Source organism: Martes martes, assembly GCF_963455335.1.
Source record: "Martes martes genome assembly, chromosome: 18".
In the NCBI taxonomy this organism is placed as follows: domain Eukaryota; kingdom Metazoa; phylum Chordata; class Mammalia; order Carnivora; family Mustelidae; genus Martes; species Martes martes.
Genome location: NC_137906.1, coordinates 40,858,731 through 40,885,594, shown reverse-complemented (window position 1 = coordinate 40,885,594; position 26,864 = coordinate 40,858,731). Strand labels below are relative to the sequence as shown.

Sequence of the window (26,864 nt, the reverse complement as noted above, 5' to 3'; positions counted from 1 at the left end):
CGGCCGGCGGGACGGCGCGGGGGCGCGGCCCCGGGCGGCCCCCATCGCAGCGGCGGCGCGGCGGCCCGGAGGCGGGCGCGGGGCAGGCCGCGGGGGCGCCGCCGAGGCCGGCCGTCCGCTCTCACCCGCCCGCACCGGGGGACGCGGCTCCGGCCCGACTCCGGCCGGTCCTGTGGCGGCGGCGGCGGCGGCGGCGGCCGCAATCGCTTCCCCGAGCGGGGAGCCCGAGCCCAGAGCGCCGAAGCCCAGGCCGGAGCGCCCCCGCCGGCGCCGCCCGGAAGTGCGGGGGCGGGGCCGGAGCGCGGGGCGGGGCCGGAGCGCGGGGCGGGGCCCGGAGCGTGGGGGCGCGGCCGAGAACGCGGGGCGGGGCCCGGGGCGCGGGGGCGAGGCCGAGAACGTGGGGCGGGGCCCGGAGCGCGGGGGCGAGGCCGAGAACGTGGGGCGGGGCCCGGAGCGTGGGGGCGCGGCCGAGAACGCGGGGCGGGGCCCGGGGCGCGGGGCGAGGCCGAGAACGTGGGGCGGGGCCCGGGGCGCGGGGCGAGGCCGAGAACGTGGGGCGGGGCCCGGAGCGCGGGGACGAGGCCGAGAACGTGGGGCGGGGCCCGGGGCGCGGGGGCGAGGCCGAGAACGTGGGGCGGGGCCTGGAGCGTGGGGACGAGGCCGAGAACGTGGGGCGGGGCCCGGGGCGCGGGGCGAGGCCGAGAACGTGGGGCGGGGCCCCGAGCGCGGGGACGAGGCCGAGAACGTGGGGCGGGGCCCGGGGCGCGGGGGCGAGGCCGAGAACGTGGGGCGGGGCCTGGAGCGTGGGGACGAGGCCGAGAACGTGGGGCGGGGCCCGGGGCGCGGGGCGAGGCCGAGAACGTGGGGCGGGGCCTGGAGCGTGGGGACGAGGCCGAGAACGTGGGGCGGGGCCCGGGGCGCGGGGCGAGGCCGAGAACGTGGGGCGGGGCCCCGAGCGCGGGGACGAGGCCGAGAACGTGGGGCGGGGCCCGGGGCGCGGGGGCGAGGCCGAGAACGTGGGGCGGGGCCTGGAGCGTGGGGACGAGGCCGAGAACGTGGGGCGGGGCCCGGGGCGCGGGGCGAGGCCGAGAACGTGGGGCGGGGCCCGGGGCGCGGGGGCGAGGCCGAGAACGTGGGGCGGGGCCCGGGGCGCGGGGGCGAGGCCGAGAACGTGGGGCGGGGCCTGGAGCGTGGGGACGAGGCCGAGAACGTGGGGCGGGGCCCGGGGCGCGGGGCGAGGCCGAGAACGTGGGGCGGGGCCCGGGGCGCGGGGGCGAGGCCGAGAACGTGGGGCGGGGCCCCGAGCGCGGGGACGAGGCCGAGAACGTGGGGCGGGGCCCGGGGCGCGGGGCGAGGCCGAGAACGTGGGGCGGGGCCCGGGGCGCGGGGGCGAGGCCGAGAACGTGGGGCGGGGCCCCGAGCGCGGGGACGAGGCCGAGAACGTGGGGCGGGGCCCGGGGCGCGGGGGCGAGGCCGAGAACGTGGGGCGGGGCCCCGAGCGCGGGGCGAGGCCGAGAACGTGGGGCGGGGCCCCGAGCGCGGGGACGAGGCCGAGAACGTGGGGCGGGGCCCGGGGCGCGGGGGCGAGGCCGAGAACGTGGGGCGGGGCCTGGAGCGCGGGGCCCGGCCAGGACGCAGGCGCTTCTGAGCCCGCGGGGCGGGGCCGGAACCGGAACCGCAACCTTAGGCGTGCGGCGGGGCGAGAGCGTGAGGCGGGGCAGGGACTTGGGGCGGGGCTGGGTTGCGGAGCGGATCCCGGAGCCTGAGGCGGGGCTCGGAGCGTGGGGGTGGGACCCAGACGTGGGGCGGGACCGGGAACGCAGGGCGAAGCCGAGAGCGTGGGGCGGGGCCACCCGGCACGTAGGGCGGGGTCGGAGCGGAGGAGCCGTGCAGGGAGCGTGGGGTGGGCCGAGAGGGGGCGGGGAGCGAGGGGCGGGGCCGAGAGAGGGGGCAGGGCCGAGACGGGAAGCCCGAGCTCTAGGAAGGGCGTAGGGGTGGGCCCTGAGCGCGGAGGCGGAGCCAAGAACGGCAAGGCGGGCCTCAAGCATGGGGCGGGGCCAGCGGAGTGGGCGTGGCCAACCTGCAGATGCAGAGCAGTGCCTTGGGCGTGGGGCGGGGCAGGAACCCGGGGTCGGCTCCGGGGGCTTGAGCTGTACGCCTGGGCTGTGGCGGGCCGAGACACGCCCTGCGAGGGTCTCTGAGAGTCTGTGGCGCTAGGAAGACCTGTTCCGGTGCACCGAGCGGCCCGGCGGCCCCCTTATGTAGGCACTGCGAGGCGCACGCCACATTGCAGCCCCTTTCTGCGGCCTACACCGCTGTCCACCGGCCCCGGGCTCCCAAAGTCGGCGCCAACAGGCCCAGCCCGGACCCAGCCGGCCTCCCACCCCTTCGGAGGGAGCCGCATGTGCACGGGCGGGCGGAATGGCCAGAGGGACTGGAGACCTCGCTTGGGACCTGCCGGGCCGGCCGTCCACGGGAGGACCCCCCCGTAGCACCGCCAGCAGCCGCCCGTAACATTGAAGGAGGCAGCTGTGCAAGAGTCGCATGGTTGCAGGGCAGAGCCAGGCTGACTTGGAGCTGAGCCTCCGGTAACGTCCGGTCCCTCTCTCCGCCAGCGGCCCCCCCCCCCAACCCCGGGCTGGCCCGGACCATGAGAAGGTGGGCTGGGGCTCCACCGTCCCTCCGTCCCCAGTAGGTCTGGACTCAAGAGCGGGGCACACAGTAGGCAGCAGGCCTCCAGTAAATGCCGGCTGTCACTTGGGCAGGAGCCCCCGCCTGCAGAGAGCTGTGGCCTGGGGCTCTACCCCGCTGGGCGTGCCTGCTCTGTTCTCCCAGGCACCGGCCAGCGTCTGGCTAAGGGCGCTCCTTCCTACCACGGCCTTCAGGGCACGCTGGCACTGGCCCGCCTGAGAGCAGGCCCACCACAGTGCCCCCCGCGCTTCTCTCATGACTCTCACCGTAGCAGCTCCTACCCACCCTGCAAGCCCCGCTAGCCGCCTCCACGTTGCCCACCCACCACCGGCCCCTCCCTGAGGGAAGGGTGTGGGCACCAGACATTTGTCACTGCCCGCAAGGAATTGCTTCTGGCACCCCCCATCTCGCGGCCACCCAGACCCTGTGCTCCGCAGACCGTGCTGGGCCTGGCACCTCAAGAAGTGCTCCCAGCAGCCCCCAGGGGATGGGTGTCCGCCGCCACGTCAGCTCCTGGACACGACTCGCCCTCACTACCCACCCTTCGCTTTCATGATCACAGCAGTGCAGGAGTCCTGGCTCGGGGCTCCACGAGCCGTCCACCAACCTCCCAGCCAGCCGCCGGGGGATGGTGCCTGCCCGGGATGAGCAGGTGTGGAGGCATGCCAGCCTGCCTCTCTCAGGGCTCCACACAGCATCCACACCCAGGGTTTTGTAGGCATGGGGGGCAGTGAAGGATGAGGGCCCCCAGGGAAGCATCCCCAGCCTACTAAGGGCCCAGGCCACCCAGGGCCATCACCATGCCTCAAGGCAGGCTGGGCAGGGGCTGGCGCTGTCGGTGAGGAGCTACACCGCTGAACCCACACTGGCCCCACGAGGGTCTCACCAGTAGGGGCCACTCTCTCCAGCATCTAGCTGGGAGGGCCCCAGGCCCCACAGTGCTGTTCCTCCCCTCCCAACCCCGCTCAGCCTGGGCGTCTTAGAGGAGATGAGATTCAGTGCGTGGCCTTCAGGGATAGCAGGCTCTGTGTGGGGTGTGGGAGTCTTAGGTGGACTGGAGAGACAGCAATAACTCCCAGCCGCTGGCTGTCAGGTCGCCTCCCCACCCCCAGACGTGGGTCCCCATTGCTTGCCTTGGTTCTGCAGAGCGGCTGCCGTGGCCAGGCCAGGCTCCCAGGCTTGTGTCCATGTCCATCCTCCTCCGGGCCCATGGCAGCAGGTGTCCCCAGGCCCTGGGACCAGAACAGGACCCTGGGGCCCCTGGCTCCTTGGGGCCCCAGCCCTGCAGGGACAGGAAGGGAATCAGAAGGCCTGGAGGAGATGCGGCAGCCCTGCTAGAGTGGGTTACGACTATGGGCATGGAGGACTGGTTGTCCAAGCAGGGTGGGAGTAGGGGGAGACCAGAGGAGGGAGCTCAGAGAGGCCAGAAGTGGGGCCTGCAAGGAGCAGGGGTGACCTGGCAGGGACTCTGTCAGCCCCCCCAGATAGGAAACCAGACAAAAAGCCATAGGAGCCTCACTTCAGAACGGGTGAGTTCCTCGACGGAGCACCCTCTTTTCACCCTCCCAGTGAAGGGGGTGATGAAGTTTGCCACTAGAGGCTTTGCTGGGATGAACTGTAGAGGACATGTGTTCAGGCTTTCCAGGAACTACATGAAAAACTTAAGAGCAGAAATGAAATTATTGTCTTCGACGTAGACACAAAACGAACATTTTGAAATAAAGGGAACTTTGAAGCCTTAAACTTGTTCATCCCCTGGGCTGAGGGAGACCACCTTTAAAAAGTGATTCCGGGGGCGCCTGGGTGGCTCAGTGGGTTAAAGCCTCTGCCTTCGGCTCAGGTCATGATCTCAGGGTCCTGGGATCAAGCCCCACTTCGGGCTCTCTGCTCAGCAGGGAGCCTGCTTCCCCCCCTCTCTCTGCCTGCCTCTCTGCCTACTTGTGATCTCTCTCTCTCTGTGTCAAATAAATAAATAAAATCTTTTTTTAAAAAACGTGATTCCAAGAAATCATCCAAGATGCACCAAGGAGAGTGTGAAAGGTGCGTCGAGCATGTCCCGAGGTGCAGTGATGAGAACCAGCGGCAGAGGATAAGTGGCAGAGATGGGATAAGGGCGCCACTTTCCTGTTGTCTTCCTGGGAGGGAAGGACAGGAGGGACATTCCGATTTGGGCTTCTGGAGGGGGACCAGAGTCTCAGGCTAAGTCCCTTCTGGGCTCTCCATGTCCTCCCCCTCTGCCCTGTCTACAGGGGTGAGAGGCGGCAGCAGGTGGGCGGGCAAGGCCCTCAAGCGGGAGCGAGGCGCATCCAGTTCTGACGAGTTTGGTGTGGACTCTGCTTTGGATGCGCAGCCTGGGTCCCACTGGCGAGCCCCCTTCCTGGCCATCAGCACAGCCCCCAGGCTCCATTCCTCATCCCGGAGTGTCCTTTCTCCATCAGTTCTGAGCCCAACGGGGAGGGCCAGGTGTTGCTGGTGCCCCATCCCAAGCCCCCAAAAGGATGTAGAGACAGCACACTCAGGTCCTGAGACAGGGCACCAAGGAGGAAGCCAGGAGACCACCCAGAGCGGGTGGCCGTTCTCGTGAATATAGAAAACGTATGTATAAAGTCAAGAATACAAAAATACAAAAAAAAAAAAAAGAAACTATTCCAGAGTATTAATACTAGTTATTGTCGGAGTGCAGAAGTAGGGGTGGGTTCTGTAGCCTCCTTTACGCGTTCAGGAATGAGTTCTGCTCCCACGTGACTGTCGTGACTGCGTGGGAACCGTGAGGCTCTGCACCATGTCTCAGGGATCGCTCCACAGTAACCCCAGGAAGCAAGACGGGTGGGCGAGATGCTGGGGGACAGGACAGAGCTGACCTGTTGGGCAGAGTCAGGAAGGGTGGTGTTGCTCCACGATGGTCCCAGGACCAGTGAGAAGGTGCCAAATCGAGCTTCCTGGGCCAGCCCAGCTCCCTGTGGACGCTCCAGGCTGGGGCCTCCCTGGGTCCTGACCACACATCAGGCAGGCCCCCCTGCCTCTTTCCTCCTGTGTTTGGCTCCTCTTCCCCTTCACACCTTGGGGCAGGTGTGTCCTCCAGGCTGGCGGTTGGAGTTCTCTCTAAGCCCTTCGGCTCAAGGTGCCTCAGGCAGACCCCCGGGAAGTGATCCCGTCCCGAGGCCAAGCTGGGCCAACAGAGGATGAGATCGGGGCTTTCCCTCAAACAAGCAGCTCCAGGACCAGCTCCGTGCTGGGGAGACCTGGTGTGACTGTCACCTTCTCCCCCGCTGCTGCGCGTCATCGTGTAGCGATTGTCCCTGCTCCGAGCAGCCGTAGTCGGCCGCATTCAGGGCTGGTCACAGGTTGCCACGCTCTCCCCTTGCCTAGGCGAGAAAGCCCTGCAGCAGAGGTGGCCCGGCAGCAGGCCTGGAGCCCCAGGGGGCCATCCACACCCATCCCAACTTGGGCCTCACCCCAGGGTCCTAAGGGCTTCCTGTCACTCAGGACATCTTCCCATGCTGTGTCTCTGGAGAATGCTGATCCTGGGGATGCTTCTAGGAGATGGGTGAGTAGGCTCGCGATTGGAGGACAGTACTTGAATGAGGTCTGGGTGGCCCCTGCCAGCCACAGAGGCCTGGGAGAGAGGAGGGGAGAGCAGCACACCCATCACCAGCCCAGCACCTCTCCAACTGAGGAGGCTCAGGGATATAGGGGTGCAGCCAGGGCTGACCCAGTTCCTGTCTCCCTGGGGACATGTGCCAAGGCCAGCACCTCTCCTCTGCAAAGTGAGGGTCCTGACCCAACTCTCCTGGCCCCAGAGGCCTGTGGGCCACCTTCTATCAAGGAGCCTGAGGCTCAGCAGGGAGCCCATGACTGGCAGGGGCCCAGGTCACAGAAGGAAGGGCCTGCTGGCCTCCCCCAATCCCAACACCATTTTCCCAGGAATGGAAGTGCCTGCATGGAGGGCCCTGAGGGGCCTCGCTCTGCCTGGAAAAGCAGCAGCCAAAGGCCCAGCTTCCCGGGTGGCCTCAGGTCACTTCCCCTTCTTCTGGTCTTGGGTCTCAGGTCACTTCCCAAGACTTCTGGTCTATGGGCGCCTGCCCTGCTGCTGTACCGACCCCGACACGAGGCCAACTTCCACCTTTGTCTTTGCTGTTCCCTCACTGGGAACGTCCATCCCTGACCTGACAGCCGCATCCCCGAAGGCCCCTCCCAGTGTGGGAGCTCAGTGCCCCTCTGTCGGCTGCCGGCTCTCGTTCTCCTTCCGCTTGGCATACCTCATTTAGCTTCCCGAGCCTGTGCAGCCCCGGGGCCCAGAGGCAGCCCCTCGACCTGGTGGCTAGGAGACTCGGTCATGGGGAGCCAGGGAGGTGTCATCCCACGCCGGCCGGCTGCCTTTGCCTGTGCCCATGCCTACACCCACCAGATCGGCCCCTCGGCCACCTGCCCCCCACTGTGCTGTCCAGAGATGTCTCTCTTGGCTGCCTAGGAGCCTCGCAGCCGCTGCAGCCACGGTATAAGTACGTGATTATGTATGCCGGGCTCTCTCCGGCCCTTTGTTGCTGCAGAATCTGTCGTGGCAAACAAAAGTGCACTGGATTAGCCACAGTGGATTAAAAGATTTGCTTCCCAGAGTTTACCTAATAACCCAACAATCGTGCCGACAGAGGCTTTGAACCTTGGGACATGCTCGCCGGGCCATCTGGGAGCTCTCGGCCTCTGCGGGCAACGGGACAGCGGTCGGGGTGATGAGGGCCGGCGGGGCTGCCTGTCCTCACCCTCCATTCTGCCCGTGGCCAGGCCTGTGCTCTTGGCAGGCCCATCTGGGCCAAACTTCAGGGCAACACCAGATTGTAGGGGAGGGTAGAAGAGACCCGGGTGGGGGGAAAAGGCCCAGCCGGGACCGCCTTCCCGAGGGCCCGGTGCCCAAGGCCAGGCGCGGGCAGTGGGGATGGGGCCTGGCTACGCTCAGCGGCCCCCCGCGGGCACACCCACACTGGCACGCAGCAGCAAGGACAGGTGCGACACGGAGGGCGGCCGTGGCAGGTGGGTGACACGCCAGGCTTCTCCACCACGCTGCAGCACACGGCCCACTGGTGCCGCCCTGCGGTGCACGTTCCTGCACACGCGTGCACGCGCACACACGGACACACACACACACACACACACAAGCATGTCCCCTTTGATCTCCAAAGGACACTCCATTTACAAGCCCCTCATCGCAGCCGGCTCTTCGGGCCTGTCCGCTAACGCCCCGAGTAACGGGATTTGGCACCTCTGGTCGGTCTCGGTCTGGCCGCTCCCCGGTACAGGTGGACATTTTTTTCCTTTCTCGCATTTTTCTTGCCTTTAAAAAAAAATACTCCCTAAACGGCCCTGACTTGACATGGCTTGTGGCCCAGGCCTGCGCGCGGGGCCGGGCCGGGGGCCAGGTGGCCAGCTCGCCGGGCGCCTGGCCGGCCGGGGGTCTTTGATGCCGCCTCCACGGGAAATGTGAGTGAAAGACGCGGGAGCACGATTTTCGGGACCGACGGTGCGGTGGGATTCATCCTGCCTCGTGCGGCTCCCTTTGTCTCTCTCCCCGTGACCCTTGTTTGGGCCGTCTGGGGAGAGGGTCCCGGGCTGAGGGTCGGGTGCGGACATGGGTGCGAGCGCGCGCAGGAGGGCGCAGAGGGCAGGGGGGCTGAGGGCAGGGCCCCAGCCTTAAGAACAATGGGCAGCAGGGAGCACATCCACCTGTCCGCCCGCTCGTCTGTCCATCTGTCCGCCCACCCGGCTTACCTCACCTGCCTGGCTCCGTGTGCCTGCTCACGCCCCACCATCCCGCGGTCCGCCATGATGGGCTTGGCCGTCGGTCTGAGCACTTTCAGTCACTCCAGGACGCGGGTCCCTGCTCTTGGCCACTGTGTGGCTGGGAGGAAGAAGTGTGACTCTGGGCTGCAGCTCGGGCTCCCACCGCCGATTGGCTGAGGCAGGGACCAGATGACGGCCTCAGAACCCTATGGTAGCCATGGCAACCAGCCCCTTTAGACACCGCCACCCCCTGAGCCACTCCTGACTGCCGAGGGAGCAGGCAGTCCGCCGTGGGCCCACACACTGGGTCCCCTCCGAGTGTAGGGTCAGGCATTGCGGGACCCTGTTCCTGCACCAGCTGTTGAGTGTGTGTGCGTGCATGTGTGTGTGCGCGCATGTGTGTGTGTTTCATGTACATCCAGTGTGAAGGGCCCAGGTCCCTCTCGGAACATGTCCCAGCCCACTCTGTGTCTTGCCTGACCACCTGCTGGAAGCAGGAACAATGTCTTTGCAGCCTGCACTTCAAGGAGGATTTCAGGTCAGGTTTGCCCCAGGGGCTGAAGGCCAGGCCATCCAGTGAGAAAATAATGGGTGAGGGCAGTGGGAGAAAGGGCAGGGGGAACTCATCATACTCAGGGACACAGAGCCAAGCTCTCAATCCACCTGAGACCCCCAAAGGGCCTGCCAGCTTTTTCTCTGCCTGCCAACCCCTCCTCCACTCTCACCAACCTAGTGAACACAAAGACAGGCTCACCCTGTCCCCTCTTAAGAGCCTTCAGAGGCCCCAGCCTGGCCAGCCCTGTTGCTTCACAGGCCCTGTGTCCCCAACCCGGCGGGACTCTGGAACCTCAGTCACACCAAGCACTCCCCAACCCGGCGGAAACTGACCGCACACCCGTGGCTTTGTACCTGCTCTTCCCTTGGCCTGGACCCCCGGGTCTGTCTGCGACCAGCCCCTTTGTAAGGGTTTCCTGGATGTCTCAAGACCAGTGCTTCTCATCAAGGGTTCAACACAGCATCTCCCTGAGGACTGACCACCCCGGAGCCAACCCACCCCCGTCTTGAGACAGTCCACACATCCTCGGTTCAGCACAAACACCATCGAGGCCCCCACGAGACATCTACCTGAGAGGCCTGGGAGGCCACATCCCACTTCCTGGACCACGTCCAGCCCACGCTTGCTGGAGAAAACAAGTGAGCAACAGTCACAGGCCTGTGAGGACTTGTGAGCCCCAGGTCTTTGGGAAGAGGCCGTGACAGCAGGTGCCCGGGGGCTGCTGAGGAAGCCGCTGCCGAGGTCAGAGGGACCCGGGAAACGGAATCTGGAATACGGGTCCGTAGTGGTTGTACGTCCAAGGGAAATGGGCTCAGGCGGGGCCAGGTGGGGCCCAGAGCTACATGGCCCCGAAGCTGCTCGGCCAGCCCAGGCCCCTGGCCCCAGACTTCTCCATACTGGCTTGGCCTCAGCCCAACTTGCTCAGTCACAAGTGAGCCCCCAGCTTCAAGGGCCTCCCCCACCCCATGCTGGACACCACCAGCGGACAGGTCTTGTCCAGGGACAAGGTGTGGGTGGGGACCTAGGTCTGGGTCCGCTGGAGTTGGAGTTGCTGGAGGGTCCAGCCCTGGGAGCTGCATTCTGGGGCTCGGGGAGAGCTTGGGAAGGGCTCTGGCGTGCTGTGGCAGAGGGGGCCCGAGGGCGTAGGGCTGATGCTGCTTAGCCAGTCCATGGGACCCAGGCTCCGGCTCGGGGGCATGAGGCTGGTGGGGGCGGAAGGGCATCTGGAGCACAGGCTCCAGGGGAAAGAAGACAGTGCACGTGGGTCGGCTTCCCAAGAGCTCTTCCGGGCTCCGAGCAGGGAGAAGCTGTGGACTTGCCTGTTCTCTCTCCACCACCCACCCCGCAAGCCGCCATACACCCGAGTGGGACTCAGGCAAGACCCTCAAGGTGAGGGGCTGGGCGCAGAGCCGCAGGCAGGGCCACACCCTTCCTGACCTCAGGTGTCCTTCCTGGGCCTCAGGACCCCATGGTGTTGATGGTCACTTGCCGGGGGCCTCTGCTGCCCAGGTCCCAAGGGACTACTCCGTCCATAGCTAGTGATGGTCAACCCTCACAGACTGGCTGGGCTGTCCCTGAAACACACGAGCAAGGGCGTCGCCCAAGGGCTCCTGGAGGGCTGAGGAGGGACAGGGCCCAGCCTATCTGCCCACCGGGGCCAGCGCAGCGCAGTCTGGACTTCCGTGGGCTTGATGGTGATCAGTACAACTAGCCACCCCCATCTAGAGGCCTGCAGGGCCTCGGCGAGGGGACTGGAGACTCTCAGCAGACTAGTGGAGGCGTGGCCTGTGAGCGGAAGTAATACGGTGACACTGGAGGGGCACGTGGCCTGGTGGCCTCCCACCGCCCAGCTCCCGGTCGCTGTGCAGCATGTGTGAGCTTCCCCACCTTCTGCAAGGGGAACCATGTGGCAGTTTCTGCCTGTCAGGCACCTTCCCAGGCCCCGGGAGTTTTATTTAGAGTGGGGAGGGAAGTCTGTCCTTCACGGACGGCTTGGCCTTTCCTGGATAGAAGATCTTTGTGAGGATTTGACCAAACAGAGACTGACCCTGCCAAGAAAGGGCCAAGGCCACAACCAGACCCGATGCAGGTTACGGGGATGGAAGGGACCCGCTGAGGCCGCACCATGCTCCTCCTACTGACCAGCAGCCCTCGGGGCCGGTCTGCGCCGTGCTTGCGGTGACCCCTGTGCCCCAGCGAGAGCAGACCTGCAACCCTGAGACCTTCCTTCTGCTGCCCCCAAGTGTGGTGACCCCACTTCGGCTGGGCCGTGCTTTCGACACTCTTGCATGGCCCTCCAGTGGTGACAGGGAGACCAAGGCCGGAGTCCACCCTCCCCCGACACGGCCCACAGGGAGCCTAGTCCCCACCCTGCTCCAGCCACAGGCCCCTTCAGCTACCGGCAGGAGCTCCCCCCATCTGGACCTGTAGCCTGGGTGGGGGCAAGAGAGAGCAGCGGAGCAAGGTGTGACTGAGCCACGGCCAGTGGACGGGGGGCATCCGGGGTGCCCAGCACAGGGTAGGGGAGCGGGTGACACAGGCCGTGCTAGAAAGGGATCCGTTTAATTCAGTTCGGGGCTGAGGATGGGAAACATCAAGTGGGATCAAGTGGGCATTCGAAGGCCTGTCCAGACCACCACAGGGGCGGCCGTGGCCAGCGGCTGTGGTCAGGCCAGCCAGGGCTGGGGCAGGGGTGGGCTGGGTGCTAGCAGCTTTTGGTATAATTTCTTTCTTTCTTTCTTTCTTTTTTTTTTTTAAAGAGTTTATGTACTTACTTGACAGACATAGATCACAAGTAGGCAAAGAAGCAGGTGGAGGGGGCAGGCTCCCCGCTGAGCAGAGAGCCCGATGTGGGGCTCGATCCCAGGACCCCGAGATCATGACCTGAGCCGAAAGCAGAGGCTTCAACCCACGGAGCCACCCAGGTGCCTCCTAGAATTGCTAAAAATTAGAATCTGGGGGCACCTGGGTGGCTCTGTGGGTTAAAGCCTCTGCCTTCAGCTCAGGTCATGATCCCGGGGTCCTGGGATAAAGCCCCGCATCGGGCTCTCTGCTCAGCGGGGAGCCTGCTTCCCCCTCTCTGTGTGCCTGCCTCTCTGCCTACTTGTGATCCCTGTCTGTCGAATAAATAAATAAAATCTTTAAAAAAAAAGACATAAATTAAAATCTGTGCCCCATGTTGGGGCACCCCATGAAGAAACAACCGTGTGCATCAAGACATGGGTCCAAAGGTACGCTCCAGAGGAGTCTGGGACTGACGACAGCATTTCCCAGCCTCGCCCAGAGATCTCATGATCGCTCCCCAGAGGGACCCTGCCCCTCAATGGCGTCCCTATGCTGTGGGGTCTCCAGCGCTCCCCCGCTGCTGTGCTCACTCGCCAGCCCCATGCGCCCTCTGGCCTCCACCTCCATGAACACGGCCCAGATGTCTTCACTTCCACAGCACCTGTCAAGGGAGCTGAGTGCCCCTGGGTCAGCGGCCAGGACCAGGTCAGGGGGATCACTCCCTGTCCTCCCAGAATGATGCAAATGGGTGTCAATGCTCAGTTCTCCCAGGAAAGGGCTGGGGACGAAGGTCAAGGCACCCCCAAATCTCAGAGCAGGAACAGCCTCAGGGCACCGGCCCGGCCGCCCACTAGGAATCCCATCCCTGCACCTCCCGAGAGCTGGTGGGGGTGCTCACCACCCTGAATGGCACGTCAGCAGAGCTCCTTCCCGGCCACTCCCAGGGTGGGCCCAAGCCACCCCGCCTCTGCTCCAGAGAGCCCTCCAGACGGACGGGGATGTACAACAGGGAGATGATCTGTTGCCAGATGGCTTCAGCGACACTGGACCCTCCTGGAGGAAGGCAAGACACTGACACCAGTCCCGGTCCCACAGCTCAGCCACATCCCAGGTCTCGGGGCAGGACACAACAAGCTCAAAGACTACTCGGGAGAGTACTTCCAAGCAAAGCATCACACACATAGCCCAGTTCAGACTTTACTTGTGCTGCCCCCAAAGTGTGGTGACCCCACGTCAGCTGGGCCCCACTTGAGTGGGGAGGGGGACTGCGGAGGCAGCAAGATGGCCCCAGACCTACGGGGACCCTGGGATGAGACTTCCTGGGGCCTCCACAAAGCCCGCCCGACCCTGGACGCTGCTGGGTCATCAGAGAAGAACAGGTTCATCCACGACCCACGCGCGGCCCTCGGCACCGCCCCAGGCTCTTGGGTCCACAGCGCCGCAGGGCACGCGAGGTGGTGAGCACGGCCGTCAGGCATGCGTCTGAGTTGCTCATGTCCTGCCGGCTCTCTTCTGCACAACCGCTGGTTCAGAAAGAGCCTGCTGCCGCAGCCGCTCAATCAGCTCCTCCACGTAGACCTTGAACAGAGGAGTCGGGGCCTACAGGAGGGACCCAGGGTTAGGACAAGTTGCTCTGGGGAAGACGGGAATCCAGCTGCCGCTGCCAAACACCAAGAGGAATCTGGTGCAAGAAGACTAGACCCCTCAGGCTTGGCCACAGCCACCAGCCCAGAGGACAGCATCTTGTCCACGAGACATGGGCCACTGGGGACACAGGGACCAGGTGTCTGTCCCCAGCTTCCCTGCCCCGGGCCCTGTGGTTGCAGAAGAAACAGAGTCAGTGGCCACTGTGCCGTGGTGGGTTCCCTGTCCCAGCGGCGACCACAGGCTCCAGACCCTTCCAGGGTGCAAACACAAAAAGACCTCAGCTCCACACCAGGAAGACCCCAAGGCAGGGGGGCGCTACGTAGCCAAAGAAACCAAAGGTGCCGCCAGAGTCTTTCTGTCCGTGAACTTATGAAGCCAGCTGGGGGCAGGGGCAGGGACAGGAGAGAGTCAGGGCCTCGAGGGAGAGGGCATGCTGCACAGAACCCAGGGCTGTGGCTGTATCTGGCCAGCTGTGCCCGGCGGCAGCTCCTCCCCCGGCTCAGTGGGGGCCGTGGTCCTAGTCCAGGCTTGCCCTGAGGCAGCGCACACCCCCACCCCGCCTGTCTGCTAGTGCCCACGCCTGCTCACCTTCTCCTCCAGGAGCCTCTGCTTCTCCACGGCCTCATCCAGCGTCAGGCCAACCCACTCGGCTTCTGCTTCCGGGATGACAAACTCCTACAGGGGAGAGGCCGGGCACACAATGAGCAGAAGTACCGCCTGTCGACGGGGCCCACAGGAACCAAGAAGTTCAAACCGAAGCCCTCACCTTGTACTTGTCGTAGATGGCGGCCCTCTTCTTGGGGTCCTCCGGGTGCAGCTGGGGGTCCCGTCGCGCCAGCCGCAGCAGCATCCCTCGCTTCAGGTCCATCCCAAACTTGGAGCACAGGTCCTCCTTGGGAGTCTGGCAAGAAGCTACGCGTGGGGCCAGGTGTTTCCGGTGGGGTCCTGCCCACCGGCCAGCAGACACCACCAGGCTCCTCTTCAGCAGCCAGAAGACCCCAGGCCACCGCCAGAGCAAAGGAAGGCGGCAGCAGTGCTCACCGGGATCCCATTTACAGTTCACTGGTGACCCTGCACCCCAGACATGGGCGTGCCCCAGTGAGTCTCTGACTGGCCAGGAGACTCGCCTGTGTGCTAGCACAGCCCCCTGCTCACCTTGAGAATGTAGAAGTCAAACCCGTAGGACTCGTCGATGAGGTCCAGGGTCCGCCGGGTCACCGTAACGGTGAACTTCCTGTCCAGGATCTCACTGTACAGCTCACGCTGAAACAGCTGTGGCTTCCACACCTTCTTCACCCGCTTAGAGAGCTAAGGGAGGACCAGAGACCTCGTGAGCGCTGCTGCTGCTCCTACAGAGCCAAACGGGGCCCAGGGCCTCTTCCTGAGACTCAGGACCAAGAGATAGATGGACCAGACCCCACCTGGGGACCCAGAGATCAGCTTCCCCTCAGCCCTGCCTGGGCTGCTGGTGTGTGTTCCAGACACGTACAACCGTAACCCCGTGGTTCACGGGTCGTCACATTCCAAACCAGGGACCGAGGGGCCAAGGCAAAGGGAGAGGCCACCTGGGGGGCCTCAAACACACAAGCCATGGTGCAGAAGGCCCAGCTCCCCGTCCAGGTTTCCCACCAGACACGGCACGGTGTGGACGGCCAGCTGTGTGTCTCCCAGCCTTTGCGAGTGCGGTGACGACGTGCCAGTGCCAGCCGCGGCTGTGTCATGACAAGGAGGCCAACAGTAGCGTGTCAGGCCGACAGGGGGCCGAAGACCTGCCCTCCCCCGACAGCCCCCCGCGCAGAGACGTCCTCCCATCCTTACACCTGGCCTGGCTAACCTCCCCAGTGGCCCTGCGCTGACTGGTTCCCTCCCACAGGCACCGCTGTCTCAGGACACCCAGCGGGGTTCGAGGGCAGTCACATCAGCTGGAACGGCATCCCCACAGGTCAGCCTGCTTCTTCCGCAGAACTGAGTCTGCACCACAGTGCAAGCACACACCCCTACCGCACCCCACCCCGGAACCCCCAGAGCTCAGCACCGCGTCCAGGGCAGCAACCCCCAGAGAAGTCCTCGGAAGCCTGCCCTGCTCCCCTACCTTGTCGTTGTTGACATATCTGTAGCCCGAGATCCAGCCCTCCCCGCCCCAGAGCCCCAGCTGGGATTCTGGGGGGTAGTAGATGGGAATGGGTACGTCCTCCACGCGCTCCCGCTGCCCATTCTTGGGGTTGATCTTGAACTTAACCCCGTGCGGCCTGTAGTGCACAGGAGTGGGTGTTCGCACCTCCTCCAAGGAGCGCAGGTAGTGCTGGGGCAGGCGGGAGCAGATGCCCTCCCGTAGCCGGAGCCGCTTCCACAGGCCGACCGGGTACTTGTGCAGGGGCATCGCGGCAGCCTGACCGGAGGGGGGTGGCGCTGTTAGACCGCAGCCCCGCCGCACTCTGGCCCTGTCCCCTGACCCCGGTCCCCCCGACCCCAGCCCCCTGACTCCCGACCCCCGTCCCCCCTGACACCAGCCCCCTGATTCCCGACCCCGGTCCCCCCGACCCCAGCCCCCTGATTCCCGACCCCGGTCCCCCCGACCCCAGCCCCCTGACTCCCCACCCCGGTCCCCTGACCCCCGACCCCGGTCCCCGCGACACCAGCCCCCCGATTCCCGACCCCGGTCCCCCCGACCCCAGACCCCTGACTCCCGACCCCGGTCCCCGCGACACCAGCCCCCTGACTCCCGACCCCGGTCCCCCCGCGACACCAGCCCCCTGACTCCCGACCCCGGTCCCCCCCGACACCAGCCCCCTGACTCCCCACCCCGGTCCCCCCCGACACCAGCCCCCTGACTCCCCACCCCGGTCCCCTGACCCCCGACCCCCGACCCCGGTCCCCGCGACACCAGCCCCCTGACTCCCGACTCGGGTCCCCCAGACCCCAGCCCCCCGAAACCGGCGCGGCCCCACGACTCCAAGTCCGAGCCCAACTACCCGCGTATCCTCTCCCGTCTCCCCGACTCCTAATCCCGAACCCTGACCCAGACCCTGGCAGCACCTCCTCACCCCACGAGACGCGGCTCTGACCGAGGGCCCAGCCAGCCTCTCCGAGTTCCGCGCCCCACCGGAACCGGAAGTCGTGACACCGCGCCCAGCACCGGTCAGCCGCTAACTGGCCGAAAAGCCCGTCAGTCTAGCCTCGTCCCGCCCCCCTTTCCTGCCTTTAGGGACCGTGGAAAATGCCGGGCACTGACGGCGGCGGCTCAAGGCACCGTCAGCAAATGCGGGTCCTTTTCCCTGGAGCGGAGCTGGGGGCGGGGAAGGGTGGAGCCTGTCATCCTTGGTCCCACTCCCTCTCCTCCCCTCCGAGAGCGGAAATCCGTGTAAGTGGAAAAACTCTTGTGTCTCGGGGCGCCGGGGTGGCCCCGTCGGTTAAGAGTCCGACTCCTGATTTCAGCTCTGAGACCCAGCCTAAGCATAGATCCTGCTACGGAGACTCCCCCCCACCCTGTCCCCCGTCCCCGTCCCCCCACCCCCCGCGCTGTCTAAAAGACCCTTGTGCCTTGAAATATCACTGTGGAGTATTAAACTCAGCAATCACAGCAAAATCAGAGGACATAAAAATGTCTTAACGTCTTAAAAACTTGTAACCCAAAAAACACCATATATGAATGTTTGTTCCCCCTTTACAAGTGCAGGGTGACAAGGGGTGGGGGAGGCCGTTCACACCCGGGACAGTAGGTGGGAGGGCTCCATGTCCCCACCCCACGGCACCTTCCACTGCCTCAGCTTCCTGCGGTCACTTCCGGCCACTTCCAGCACTCCTGGTACGGAGAGCAGCCCACTACAGTGTGGCCTTAGCGGGGAGGCAGTCGGCCCCCCTTCTCCTGCTTGCCCCACAGAGGCTGGGCTAGGTCTCGGGGAACCCCTCCCCAAACACACCGTCGGTCAGGCCTGTACAAGGCAGCAGTCATCACTTCCTCCCCCAAAGCAACCAGAGAGGATGCGTAGCTCCCCGGACAGGGCCCAGGAACCCATGGGGTGGCTGGAGAAAGAGAGAGTCGGGGCAATGTGTGCCCCGGGGTACTGCACACCCAGAGCAGCTCAGCAGCCCTCTCCCCAGGGCCTGGAGCACCAAAGCCAAGTGCCAAACAGAGGGGAGCGGCAGGACCAAAACCCAGCCACTCGTGGCAGCCCCAGGGCCCGGCAGCTCCCTGGGGAGTGCTGTCCCCTCTCCCCACAGTACTGCGTCTGCAGGGAGCATCCCCATGCCCAAGGAAGGCTGGCATCAGGGCACACCTCATCACGGAGCCAGGGATGCAAAGAGGGCACAGTCCCTGCTTGGTGGGGCAGAGGCCTGCGGGAGGTGGGCTCAGGCCTCCTCGTTTCCCCTGGGTCTCACCTCACCACCTCACAGGGGAACAGGGATGATGGGGGCCTCTCTCTCCCCACCTCCAACCGTGTTTCAGCCAGAACACAGGCCCTGCCCCTGCATGGTACCCGTGGTCTCTAAGCAGCCAGGCCCCGGGCCCCAGGCGCCCCTGCGGACGCTGGCTGGGACCTGCTGAGGGACCGGCAGGCGCCAGGGAATTGAGGCGGCAGGGTGCAGTCCTCTCCTCAGGATGAAGCCAGAGAGTGCAAGGGCGATTTTATTCAGCTGGAAATCGAGCTGGACAGGGTGCTTCTCCTTTGGTCCTGCCCCTGGCCAGAGAGCCCATCATCACGGTGGCCGGTGTCCCTGAGCTGGCCATGTCATGTCACCGTATACAGGTCCTCTCGGTGGTTCTTGCAGATCTGGTAGTGGCAAGTGAGCTTCTGCGAGCAGGCCCAGGGCTTGGTGCCCTCCTCCCGCGGCGGGAGCAGGCAGGCCGCACTCCCGGCCAGCAGCATGTGCCAGAGGCTGTGGGTGTAGTAATAGTTGTCACTGGTCATCATGGAGGTATAGATGGCAATGCCCAGAGCAGCCATGGAGATGCCGGGCAGGAGGTAGAAGGCCCAGCGCTGCCAGGACGTGGGGTAGCAGTGGCGCCGGCGTCCGCAGCGGTACACCTGGAGAGAACCGGCCCGTGAGCGCAGGCAAAGGACGCTGCTGGAGCCGCAGCTCCCAGGACCCCTCCCCCCAGGTCTGGGCAGCGGGACGGGACCGTCAGTGTGGCTGCTTGGAGAGGCCCCAGGGGTACAGAGACCTGGCATGGGCCAGGCCCGGGCCTCGGGCACGAAGCCGTGCTGGGCCCTCATGGGTGCCCCAGCAAGTTCTCAGCAGACGTGTGGGACTCGGGCCCAGGGGCAGGAACACAGCCAGAATGGTGGGCCAGGCTCTGTTTCCCCGGAGCAGGGGTCTGTGGGGGGCCCAGACTGTCTTCTCCCAATCACCAGGGGAGGGGGCCTGGGCAGGAGCGCTGGCCTGTCCCAGCTCCTTACCCACATGGTGACCATGACCACAAAGGCAAAGAGGCAAGGCCCCATCATGTTCCAGGCGCCCCTGCGGTCCAGCTGCAAGGACATGGCGAAGATCAGCGTGCCCAGGAGAAACAGGACCTGGTCAAGACACACGGGTGACCACAGGGCACGGGAACCCTCAGCCAGTCGTTCATGACCACACAAGGTCCGGGAGGAACCGGTGACCTGGGCCTGGTCATTGTCCCACGGCCCCCACTGTCCCTTGGCCTGAGAGCTGCCGGCAGATTTCATCCTGCTCTGCACTGATCCACGGATCCACTGACCCGTCCACCAGTGAACTTTCGAGGCACACACATGGCCCGGCAAGGTGCCAGGCCACGTGTCTCCGTCAGCCAGAGCCAGTTGAGGCAGAAAAGTCCCTAGAATGTCCTCAGCACCTGGGACTGTGGAAGCAGAGCCGGGGGCTCGTCAGGGAGGCCTGGCCTCGGGCAGGCGCTCTAGGCCTCCTCTCTGAAGGGGGCTGGGGGAGAGACAGGCTGGGGCCTCACTCAACCCTGTCCACTGCCCTTCTTTCCTGGCATCCCCAGGCAGCCAGCCCCTCCCAGCTGGAGGCAGCTTCTTCCAGCAGGTGAGTGGGGTTCCAAGGCACAGCAGGCTTCTAAGCGCCAAGCCCTCTTTCTGGTCTAGTCCTCAACACGCGGTGGGCCAGGAGCCCAGGCACAGATGTCAGGAGCCACTCACATGTTTCTGGGCTGCCTTCAGCCGTGCCATGCAGAGGATGGTGACCCAGATGGACACCCCGGAGCCCAGGAAGTCACAGTACTGCAGGGTGTCATAGCCCAGGATGCAGAGCACTGCCTCGCCAGGCTGGTCGCAGGCGTGGTAGAACTGCGGGGCAGGGGTGGTGAGGCTTGGCCAGGCCCTCTCCCAGCCCCCTCCCGTCCCCGCACCCCCTGCAGCAACCCTACCGTGGAGAAGAACATGGTGTAGGCGTAGACGGAGGCCTCCACCAGGAGCGAGCGGTGCACCGAGATGGCGATGGGAGCCAAGAACATGAGGTTGCTGAGAGTGAGAAGGAGGGCGGCCACCCGCTGCTGGGCTACCGTCTGGGCCGCGCTGTTGTCCGTGCAGCTCCACCCACGCCAGCCTGGGGGCCAGCGTGACGCCAAGGGGGCTGAGGCCAGGAGGCGTCCCTCTGAACCCCGGGGCCTGCCCCTCCCCGAGAGACCCGCAGAGAAGCCCCTTCCTCACCCAGAAGCAGGCTGGCATGGGGCAGGGCAGGTGTAGGGCAGCTGCGGGCAGGGGAGGCCCAGGCCATCAGTGCCTGGGACACAGTGGGGGTGGGGGACTGAGGAAGCACGGAGGAAGGAACAGGGAGGAGGCATCTGCCCTGGCCCGGCAGAGTCCCTCTCGGGCCCTGGCAGAGCGGAGGTGGGCTCCCCAACCTTGCCCTGCGAGGCCCAGAGGCAGGGTGCCCGGCAGGCTCCGTTGATGGAGCATGCGAGGCTTGATCCCGGGTCCTGAGTTCAAGCCCCACCCGGGGTGGAGAGCTGACTCCGGTAGATAAGCTTGAACACAAGAGCCGGTGTCCGGAGGCCCTCACCTGCTTTGCAGCTGCAGCCCGCATACAGGTAGCTGTGTCTACGCAGCAGGACGCACTGGCCGTAGGGCCCGCAGTCGTTCAGGCAGGGCACCACGGTCAAGGTGGTCTCCACGAGGACCGAGGCCTGCTCACACCCCCTGTGAGGAAGGGGCCACGGGAAGGCTAGCTGCTGACACCCGCTGGCCCGTCCCTCGTCCGGACTCTCGGCGGGCTCTGGGACACAGGAACCCACACCTGAGGCCCCCAGGCTCCCAGTCCTGAAGGACGGCAGCGGCGAGCTCTGCCGAGTCCGAGATGCCCTTTCCCCCTACCCTGCCCTGAGGCCCAGTCTCCCGGGGCTATGTCCTGGACGGGTCCCCCTCCTTGGGTCCTGACTCCCGGGGCTGCAGCACGACGGGTGAGCACGTGGAGAAGAAGCCCTCACAACTCCTGGAAGGCAAGGGGCCCCCCGGGGCTTTGGTCGCTCCCCAACCTGGACCTGGGCAGCCCCATGCATGGTCCTGCTGGGAGCAGTCCGCCGCCTGCCCCCGGCCGGCAGTCCCCAGGTCTACTCACTCTGGACTCTCGGGGCACACGAGCTGCAGGGAGAGGTACCAGTTGTCTGACTGTGGGTAGGGGATGATGAGGTCGGCCTTGTGCGATGCGGCACTCAGGGTCAGTGGGGAGCCCTGGAAGAAGGCTGCAGCGGAGGGGGGCTGATCAGCAGCGGCCGCAGGGGCTGGCCGGGGACCCTGGGCCGCACGCTGCCGGCGCACACCTGTGGTGCAGTTGAGCGACGTGCTGAAGCCGAGGAAGGGGGAGGCGGCATTCACGCAGACGGCGACCAAGGTGCTGTTGGCAATTCCAGTCTGGAAGGAGAAGCCACGCGCTCGGTCCCCGCCCCAGGGCAGCGGGCTCCCACTCTGGCTGGTGCCGGGCTCCATTCTCCGCGGCTCCTGCCGGCCTTCCAGGATGGGGGACGCCCAGCCTGATCCCACCCACAGCCTCACTTCCTGAGGCACAGCCCACAGAACGGGCCTCCCTCTCCTCAGACAGAGCCCCTCATCTGCCCCAGGGCTTGCGGGGCTCAGCTTGTCGCCCGAAAGGCCGACCTCGTCTCTGCCAGCGTCAGCGCAGGAAGACCGGCGCAGCAGCCCTGAGGCTGGGCGGCCCTGAGCCCCGGCTGAGCCAGGGAGCAAGGCCCTCCCGGGTCAGGGTACCTACCTTGTTGGCCCGCAGGGAGACAGTGAGGGAGCCCCCGCTGTCCATGCCGGTGTCCATGTACAGCCGCAGCACGGAGGGTGTGGCGGGCCGCACCCGCACCCACACCCTGTCCACCAGCCCGAAGCGCACAGACACCGCGTCCAGGTCTTCCCGAATGACTGGGTAGCTCGCCAGGCAGCAGGGGCCCCCACGCTTTCTGCTGCTCCCGCCCAGGCCGTGGTCGCCGTGGTCGCCGTGGTCGCCGTGGTCGCCGGGGCGTGGGGGCAGCAGGCCCGTGGAGGCGTTGCAGCTCTCGTTCAGGCTGCTCTGTGGAAGGTGCTGGAAGTTCAGGGTCCACGGCCTGCAGGCTGTCAGGGGAACAAGGGGCTCAGCCATGGGAAGGCCTGGGGGTCCGTGGCAGGAGGCGGAGTCACCCGCGCCCTTCCTCCCCATTAGCCCACCTGTGAGGGCAGCTATCGCCTGGAAAGCCACCAGCACGCGAGGCCCCGCCAGGCTCTTGGCGGTCACCTGCAGCCACCGGTCCCAGGGTGGTGAGGGCAGCAGCAGGCGGCAGGCCCCAGTGGAGCTGACGCATGTGAGCACCTTCTGGAAGTTTCTGGGCAGTGTGGCAGCGCCCACGGTGAGGCGCACAGGGCAGCCCAGGCTCCCGTTGGTGGCACAGCCCCGCAGCTCCAGCCGCAGCTCCTGGGTGTACTCAGGGATGAAGATTCTGCGGCCGCGGGGACACAGTCTCACTCAGCCTCTGTGCCTTCCCCCAGCCCCCCCACCCCCCCACCCCCGGCCGCCACACCACGCCCGGAGGCTCGGCCTCCCCAGGGGCCCTACTCACTTGAGGTAGCTGGGATGGGAGAGGAGGGTCTGCGGAAGGGGAACGTCAGGCTCCAGGATGGAGACCTCCACTGTCCGGACAACCAGCATGTCAGGCTGGAAGACGTAGGCGCAGGTGGGAACGAAACCCTAGGGAGAGAGCGCAGAGTGGGGCAAAGAACATGCACGCGTGGGGGCACGCCAGGGGCAGACACGGGAGCTGGGGAGGCAGAGCTGCAGCAGAGAGCCCAGGCGTAGTGGAGGTGGGGGAAGCCGGGCTGGAGCAGGGAGCCCGGGCATGGACCGGGGTGGCGAAGGGCGGGCGGGGGCACTGGGCCTGTGCGGGCCGGGCGGAACCTAGAGCAAAGTCAGCGAGCCGGCGGCGCCCGCGGTGAGGGAGCCTGCCCCCTCCTCCCCGGAAGGCGGCCCCTTACCTTCACCTCGATCTTCTGGGAGGCGGGGGGCAGGTGGGCCGCCACAAACCAGTCCCCGGGGGCTGGGTGGGAGATGTTGAGGGAAGCGTTGCTGTCCAGCATCTTGATGAAGAAGGGGGACTGCACCGAGCTGTTGGCGGGGAAGCTGGTGCCCAGAGGGTTGATGACAGGAGGGGCGCCGTAGCGGAAGTACCTGTGGGCGGGAGGGCGTCAGGGAGGGTGGGAGGGCGTCCGGGGGTCAGGGCCGGCTGGGGCGGGCGGGCGGGCGGGCACCTACACAGTGACCTCCACGCTGGCGCAGGCGGGGCCGCTGCCCCGGGACACTTGCAGCAGCCAGCGCAGCAGCACGGTGTCGGGGGGCACGTGGAAGCGGAACAGTCTGGCACTGCCGTACCAGCTGTAGAAAGACAGCTTCTGCGGGGACTGGGAGAAATGTTCGGACACCAGCCTGACGTCTGCGGGGAGAAGGTGCCGTCAGCCAGGCCCCCACCGCCTCTCGGGGCCCCCCAGACAGAGGAGCCTGGCACCCCCCCACCCCCGGCCCCTTCGCTGCCCCACCAGCCAGGGCAGCTGTCCGCCCCTGCTGCGGCCCCGGGGACTCCAGGGCCTGAGACGGAGGCTCACCGGAGGTGCTCAGGGCTGTAGTGCTGCCCCTGCCCCCACCTTTGTGCTGGGCACCAGACACCAGCATGCTCTCTCCCCTCCCGCTCCATGCAGTGGGCCACGCTGAGGTGAGGGGACTCAGGCCCAGAGGCTGGCCACCTGCTCAGGCCCACGACGACCTGAGACACAGCCGGACAGGAGCCTGAGTTCCGCCTCACCCAGAGAGGAGGCGAGCAGAGACCCTGGGGGGAGCAGAGCCCAGGCAGGAAGCCTGGCCAGGTGCTAAGAGGAAGGGACAGCTGGGTCCTGTGCTCACGTGGGCGTGTGCCCACGCAGGGTGGTACAGAGACAAGGCAGGGGCCCCTGGCAGCAAACTGCCCCCCGCCGCAGCCTCCTAGCCCCTCTCAGGTCCCCACCGCTGTGGCTCACCGGCTCCCCGCCCCTCCACACTCTGTAACTCGGCCTGTGTCATGCCAACCTTTCCAGGGCCAGCTCTGAGTCTTCTGGGGCTCAGCCCAGAGACCGGAGGACCCACCCAGATGAGCCCCCTGCTGGGGGTGTCCACCGACGGAGCGCACCCTGCCCCAGAGCAGGTGTCTGACCCCACATGTGGTGCCCACCCACAACCCTCCCTCTTGGGGATCCTACAGAACAGACCACCCCCAAGTGTTCTCTGTGCTCCTGGGGACAGCGAACTGGACGTGGGTTCCAGTCACAAGGTGCCTGGGCTGCATGGCAGGGAGTCCAGTCAGGCCTCATGCCTCCTGTGACCTTGGGTGTCCCTTCCTCTCTCTGAGTCCCAGCTTCCTTGTGAGTTGGCTAAGGGAGATAGCACCTCCCTTCAGGTGCCCTGCCCTCCAAAGTTAATGGATACGAAAGTGCTTCTGGAAGAAATGCACTGTGGACACAGTAGGGTGTGACCTCCCTCTCTTCCAGGCTGAAGGCCTCTCCCTGCCCCACTGGGCGAGTGGTTGGCTGACCCCGTCTCCACTTCCCCTTCCCCACCTCAACAGCCAGGGGAGCAGGGGAGGGAGCCAGGAGAGCCACTCCCCTTCTGCCAGCCTCCTGACCCTCCCACGGAGGCATGGAAGAGAAGACGGTGACCCACTTGCAAAGCCAGACTGAGCTCCAAAGGAGCCCCGCACAGCAGGGGCTCAGGAGTAGGCTCTCTACGGGGACAAATCCAAGACTTTCCCTGTGGCCGCTGGCCACCAGGTCCCACCCCCCAGGCTGTGAACTGAACGCTAGGAAGCCAGGAGCTGCTGACCTAACACAAACCTCCTCCCGGGGCTGCTTCAGCCCTTAGGATAACGTGATGAGAAGGGCAGAGCGAAGTGCTGGGGAGCTGAGGCAGGTCAGTCCCCCCCCCCCCTCAGGACCAGGGCACGGTAAAGAAACAGTCTGCCAGCCGGGCACCCAGCACCCTGGCCTGAAAGGGGCAAGGACTTCCGGCGGCTGTCAGCGCTGGAATGTCAGCCTGAGGGCACCTGGAGCCCAGCTGGTCGGGGTGAGGTTTCAGCAGGTGCACCGGAGATGAGAGACCCGTTCAAAATCCCCTGAAGAGCCAGCGAACCCCCTTCTCAGGGCCACAGCTTGACCTCCCCGGCCCAGACCCCCATCCGGTTCTCTTGCTGAATGCCAGGCCATTACCACATGACCTCTTTCAGGGAGCCTCGGCCCCATGGACCCCAGCCCTGCGCCACAGGCCCCTCCAAGGACACAGGGTCAGATGGAAAGGAGAGAAAGTCAGCCTGTCCTGGGAACCCCAGAGAGGGCACACTACCACACACAGGTACCCTGTACAGAGACCCTGCCCATGCACAGACTCCAGAAGCCAGGGCCACACAGGGCCTGACCTCTCAGCAGGCCTAAGAGGTGAGGGGCTGCCCCAAGTTTTCCATCTCCATAAACGCCCCTCCAGCGGGCCCTCCCCCAGCCCTGACCCCAGGATGGAGAAGCAGGTGGACATAAGGGGGGCAATATCCCACCGCGCAGTTCAACCAGGAGCTGATCTCCGGGGACACTACCTTTCATTTCAAGCCCTGCCAAGTTCAGACGCCGGACGCACAGCCCTCAAAGAAACAGGAGCTTGGAGGGTTTCAGGGAAGGGGGGAGGGGCAGGGAGCCAGGAAGTGGAGGGAGAGAGCCCCTGCTGAGCGGGATAAGCCGCCTGCTGTCGGGGGGAGGTGTGGGCCTCCCAGCCCGGGCCCCAGGGCCCTCAGGGAGACCCAGACCACAGTCGGGGGGGGGGCACTCAGCACCCACAGGCAGGACGGGGGGGTGCAGAAGCCACCTCCTGGGGGTTCAGTCCAGGATGGGGACTCTCAGACAACCCCGGCCGCCAGGCTCCTCAGGTCCACCTGGGAGTCCGGCCTGCGAGAAGCACGGCCAGCTGCTGAAAGTCACTGCGCTCGGGCTGGCTAAGACCCTGCGAAGGGGAAGACGGGCCACCCACCTGGGCCCCACTCCTGGACCTAAGCAACTTTCTCCTAACTCCCAAGTCTCTGAAGCCAGAGGGGCGCCCTAGAGCCGCACGGCCCAGCCCTTCTCTCCGGCAGCGGGGTGCCCGCGGCGTCCCCCCGCGCTCCTCCGCCGCCGCGTCCCTTCGCCCGCCGGCTGTGCCCTGCCTGACGCGCCGGACCCGCGAGCGGAGGGCGCACTCCAAGGGGCCAGTCTGGCCGAACTCGGCCCCGGGGACAGTGGAGGGGGCGCCGGCGTCCTTTCCACCCCCACCGCTTTAACGCCCGGCTCCCGCAAGGGGCCGCCCCGAGCCCCCCAACCCCCTCGCGACCCCCCAATCCCCCCCCCGCCTGGGGTGGGGACCCGCGTCCTGCGCCCGCGCCAGGTGAGCGCACAGGCGGCCCCAGGGTGAGTCACAATCCAGACCCCGCCTCCCGGCAGCCCCCAACCCGGCCGGCCCCCGCCCCCCGCCCATGGCTCCCGCGGGTCGGCGCCCGCTCACCGCTCTTCCTGCTGTCGCCCGCGGCGGGCGGGGGCCGGGCGAGCAGCAGCAGCAGCAGCGGCCCCGCCACCGCCACCGCCGCCGCCGCGCCCCCGGCCCCGGCCCCGGCCCGGCCCATGGCTCCGCGCTCGGCCCGGCGCTACCCGGACCGCGTCCCCGGCCGCCCGCCCCCGCCGCCGCCCGGGCAGCCACCGCCGCCCCTGCGGCCCCCGCCGCCGCCGCCGCCGCCTCTGCCCCGGGCTCCCATCGTCCCGGCCGGTCCCAGCCGCCGGCGCCCCGGGCACTTCCGCCTGCGAGGCCCCGCCCCGCCGGGAGCCGGGGCCCGAGCCGGACTCGGGACAGGGGCGGGAAGGAGCACGCCGGCGGGGGCCGCAGCGGGCCGAAGGGGACTTGGGGACAGGGCGAGCGCCAGGAAGAGGGG

At 66.3% G+C, this 26,864-nt stretch overlaps 2 protein-coding genes across 4 annotated transcripts; both read right to left on the bottom strand.

Annotated features, from left to right (window-relative positions):
- Positions 1-12,987: 12,987 nt before the first annotated feature.
- Positions 12,988-16,557, bottom strand: MRPL28 (mitochondrial ribosomal protein L28). Of its 3 annotated transcripts, none has more exons than XM_080831087.1 (6): positions 16,498-16,557; positions 15,546-15,842; positions 14,609-14,761; positions 14,220-14,354; positions 14,042-14,128; positions 12,988-13,405 (listed from the first exon to the last, which is right to left on the bottom strand). In XM_080831087.1, exons 2-6 carry the CDS (start codon positions 15,831-15,833, stop codon positions 13,298-13,300), a joined length of 771 nt encoding a protein of 256 aa, XP_080687213.1. In that variant the 5' UTR covers positions 15,834-15,842; positions 16,498-16,557; the 3' UTR covers positions 12,988-13,297. The 3 variants fall into 3 exon arrangements, with proteins under 3 accessions (XP_080687213.1, XP_080687214.1, XP_080687215.1); XM_080831088.1 differs by having other exon boundaries at positions 16,490-16,548; XM_080831089.1 differs by having other exon boundaries at positions 16,519-16,548.
- Positions 16,558-17,040: 483 nt separating this feature from the next.
- Positions 17,041-26,596, bottom strand: PGAP6 (post-GPI attachment to proteins 6). Its single transcript, XM_080831010.1, has 13 exons — positions 26,444-26,596; positions 23,156-23,333; positions 22,879-23,071; positions 22,467-22,594; positions 22,078-22,346; positions 21,638-21,984; positions 21,192-21,282; positions 20,990-21,113; positions 20,435-20,571; positions 19,800-19,978; positions 19,573-19,719; positions 18,853-18,969; positions 17,041-18,480 (listed from the first exon to the last, which is right to left on the bottom strand). The coding sequence occupies exons 1-13, from the start codon at positions 26,559-26,561 to the stop codon at positions 18,184-18,186; spliced, it is 2,325 nt and encodes a 774-aa protein (XP_080687136.1). The 5' UTR covers positions 26,562-26,596; the 3' UTR covers positions 17,041-18,183.
- Between the last annotated feature and the right edge of the window lie 268 nt (positions 26,597-26,864).

Coding starts and splice junctions, on each gene's coding strand:
- MRPL28 (XM_080831087.1), bottom strand. CDS start 15,833: ATGCCCCTGCACAAGTACCCGGTCGGCCTGTGGAAGCGGCTCCGGCTA. Junction 14,355..14,608: donor TTGACTTCTACATTCTCAAG/GTGAGCAGGGGG, acceptor GCTTCTTGCCAG/ACTCCCAAGGAGGACCTGTG. Junction 13,406..14,041: donor AGAGGCTCCTGGAGGAGAAG/GTGAGCAGGCGT, acceptor TCCCTCCTGTAG/GCCCCGACTCCTCTGTTCAA.
- PGAP6 (XM_080831010.1), bottom strand. CDS start 26,561: ATGGGCCGGGCCGGGGCCGGGGCCGGGGGCGCGGCGGCGGCGGTGGCG. Junction 23,072..23,155: donor GCCAGCGTGGAGGTCACTGT/GTAGGTGCCCGC, acceptor TCCCGCCCACAG/GTACTTCCGCTACGGCGCCC. Junction 20,572..20,989: donor GTGTGCCCCGAGAGTCCAGA/GTGAGTAGACCT, acceptor CCTTCCTCACAG/GGGGTGTGAGCAGGCCTCGG.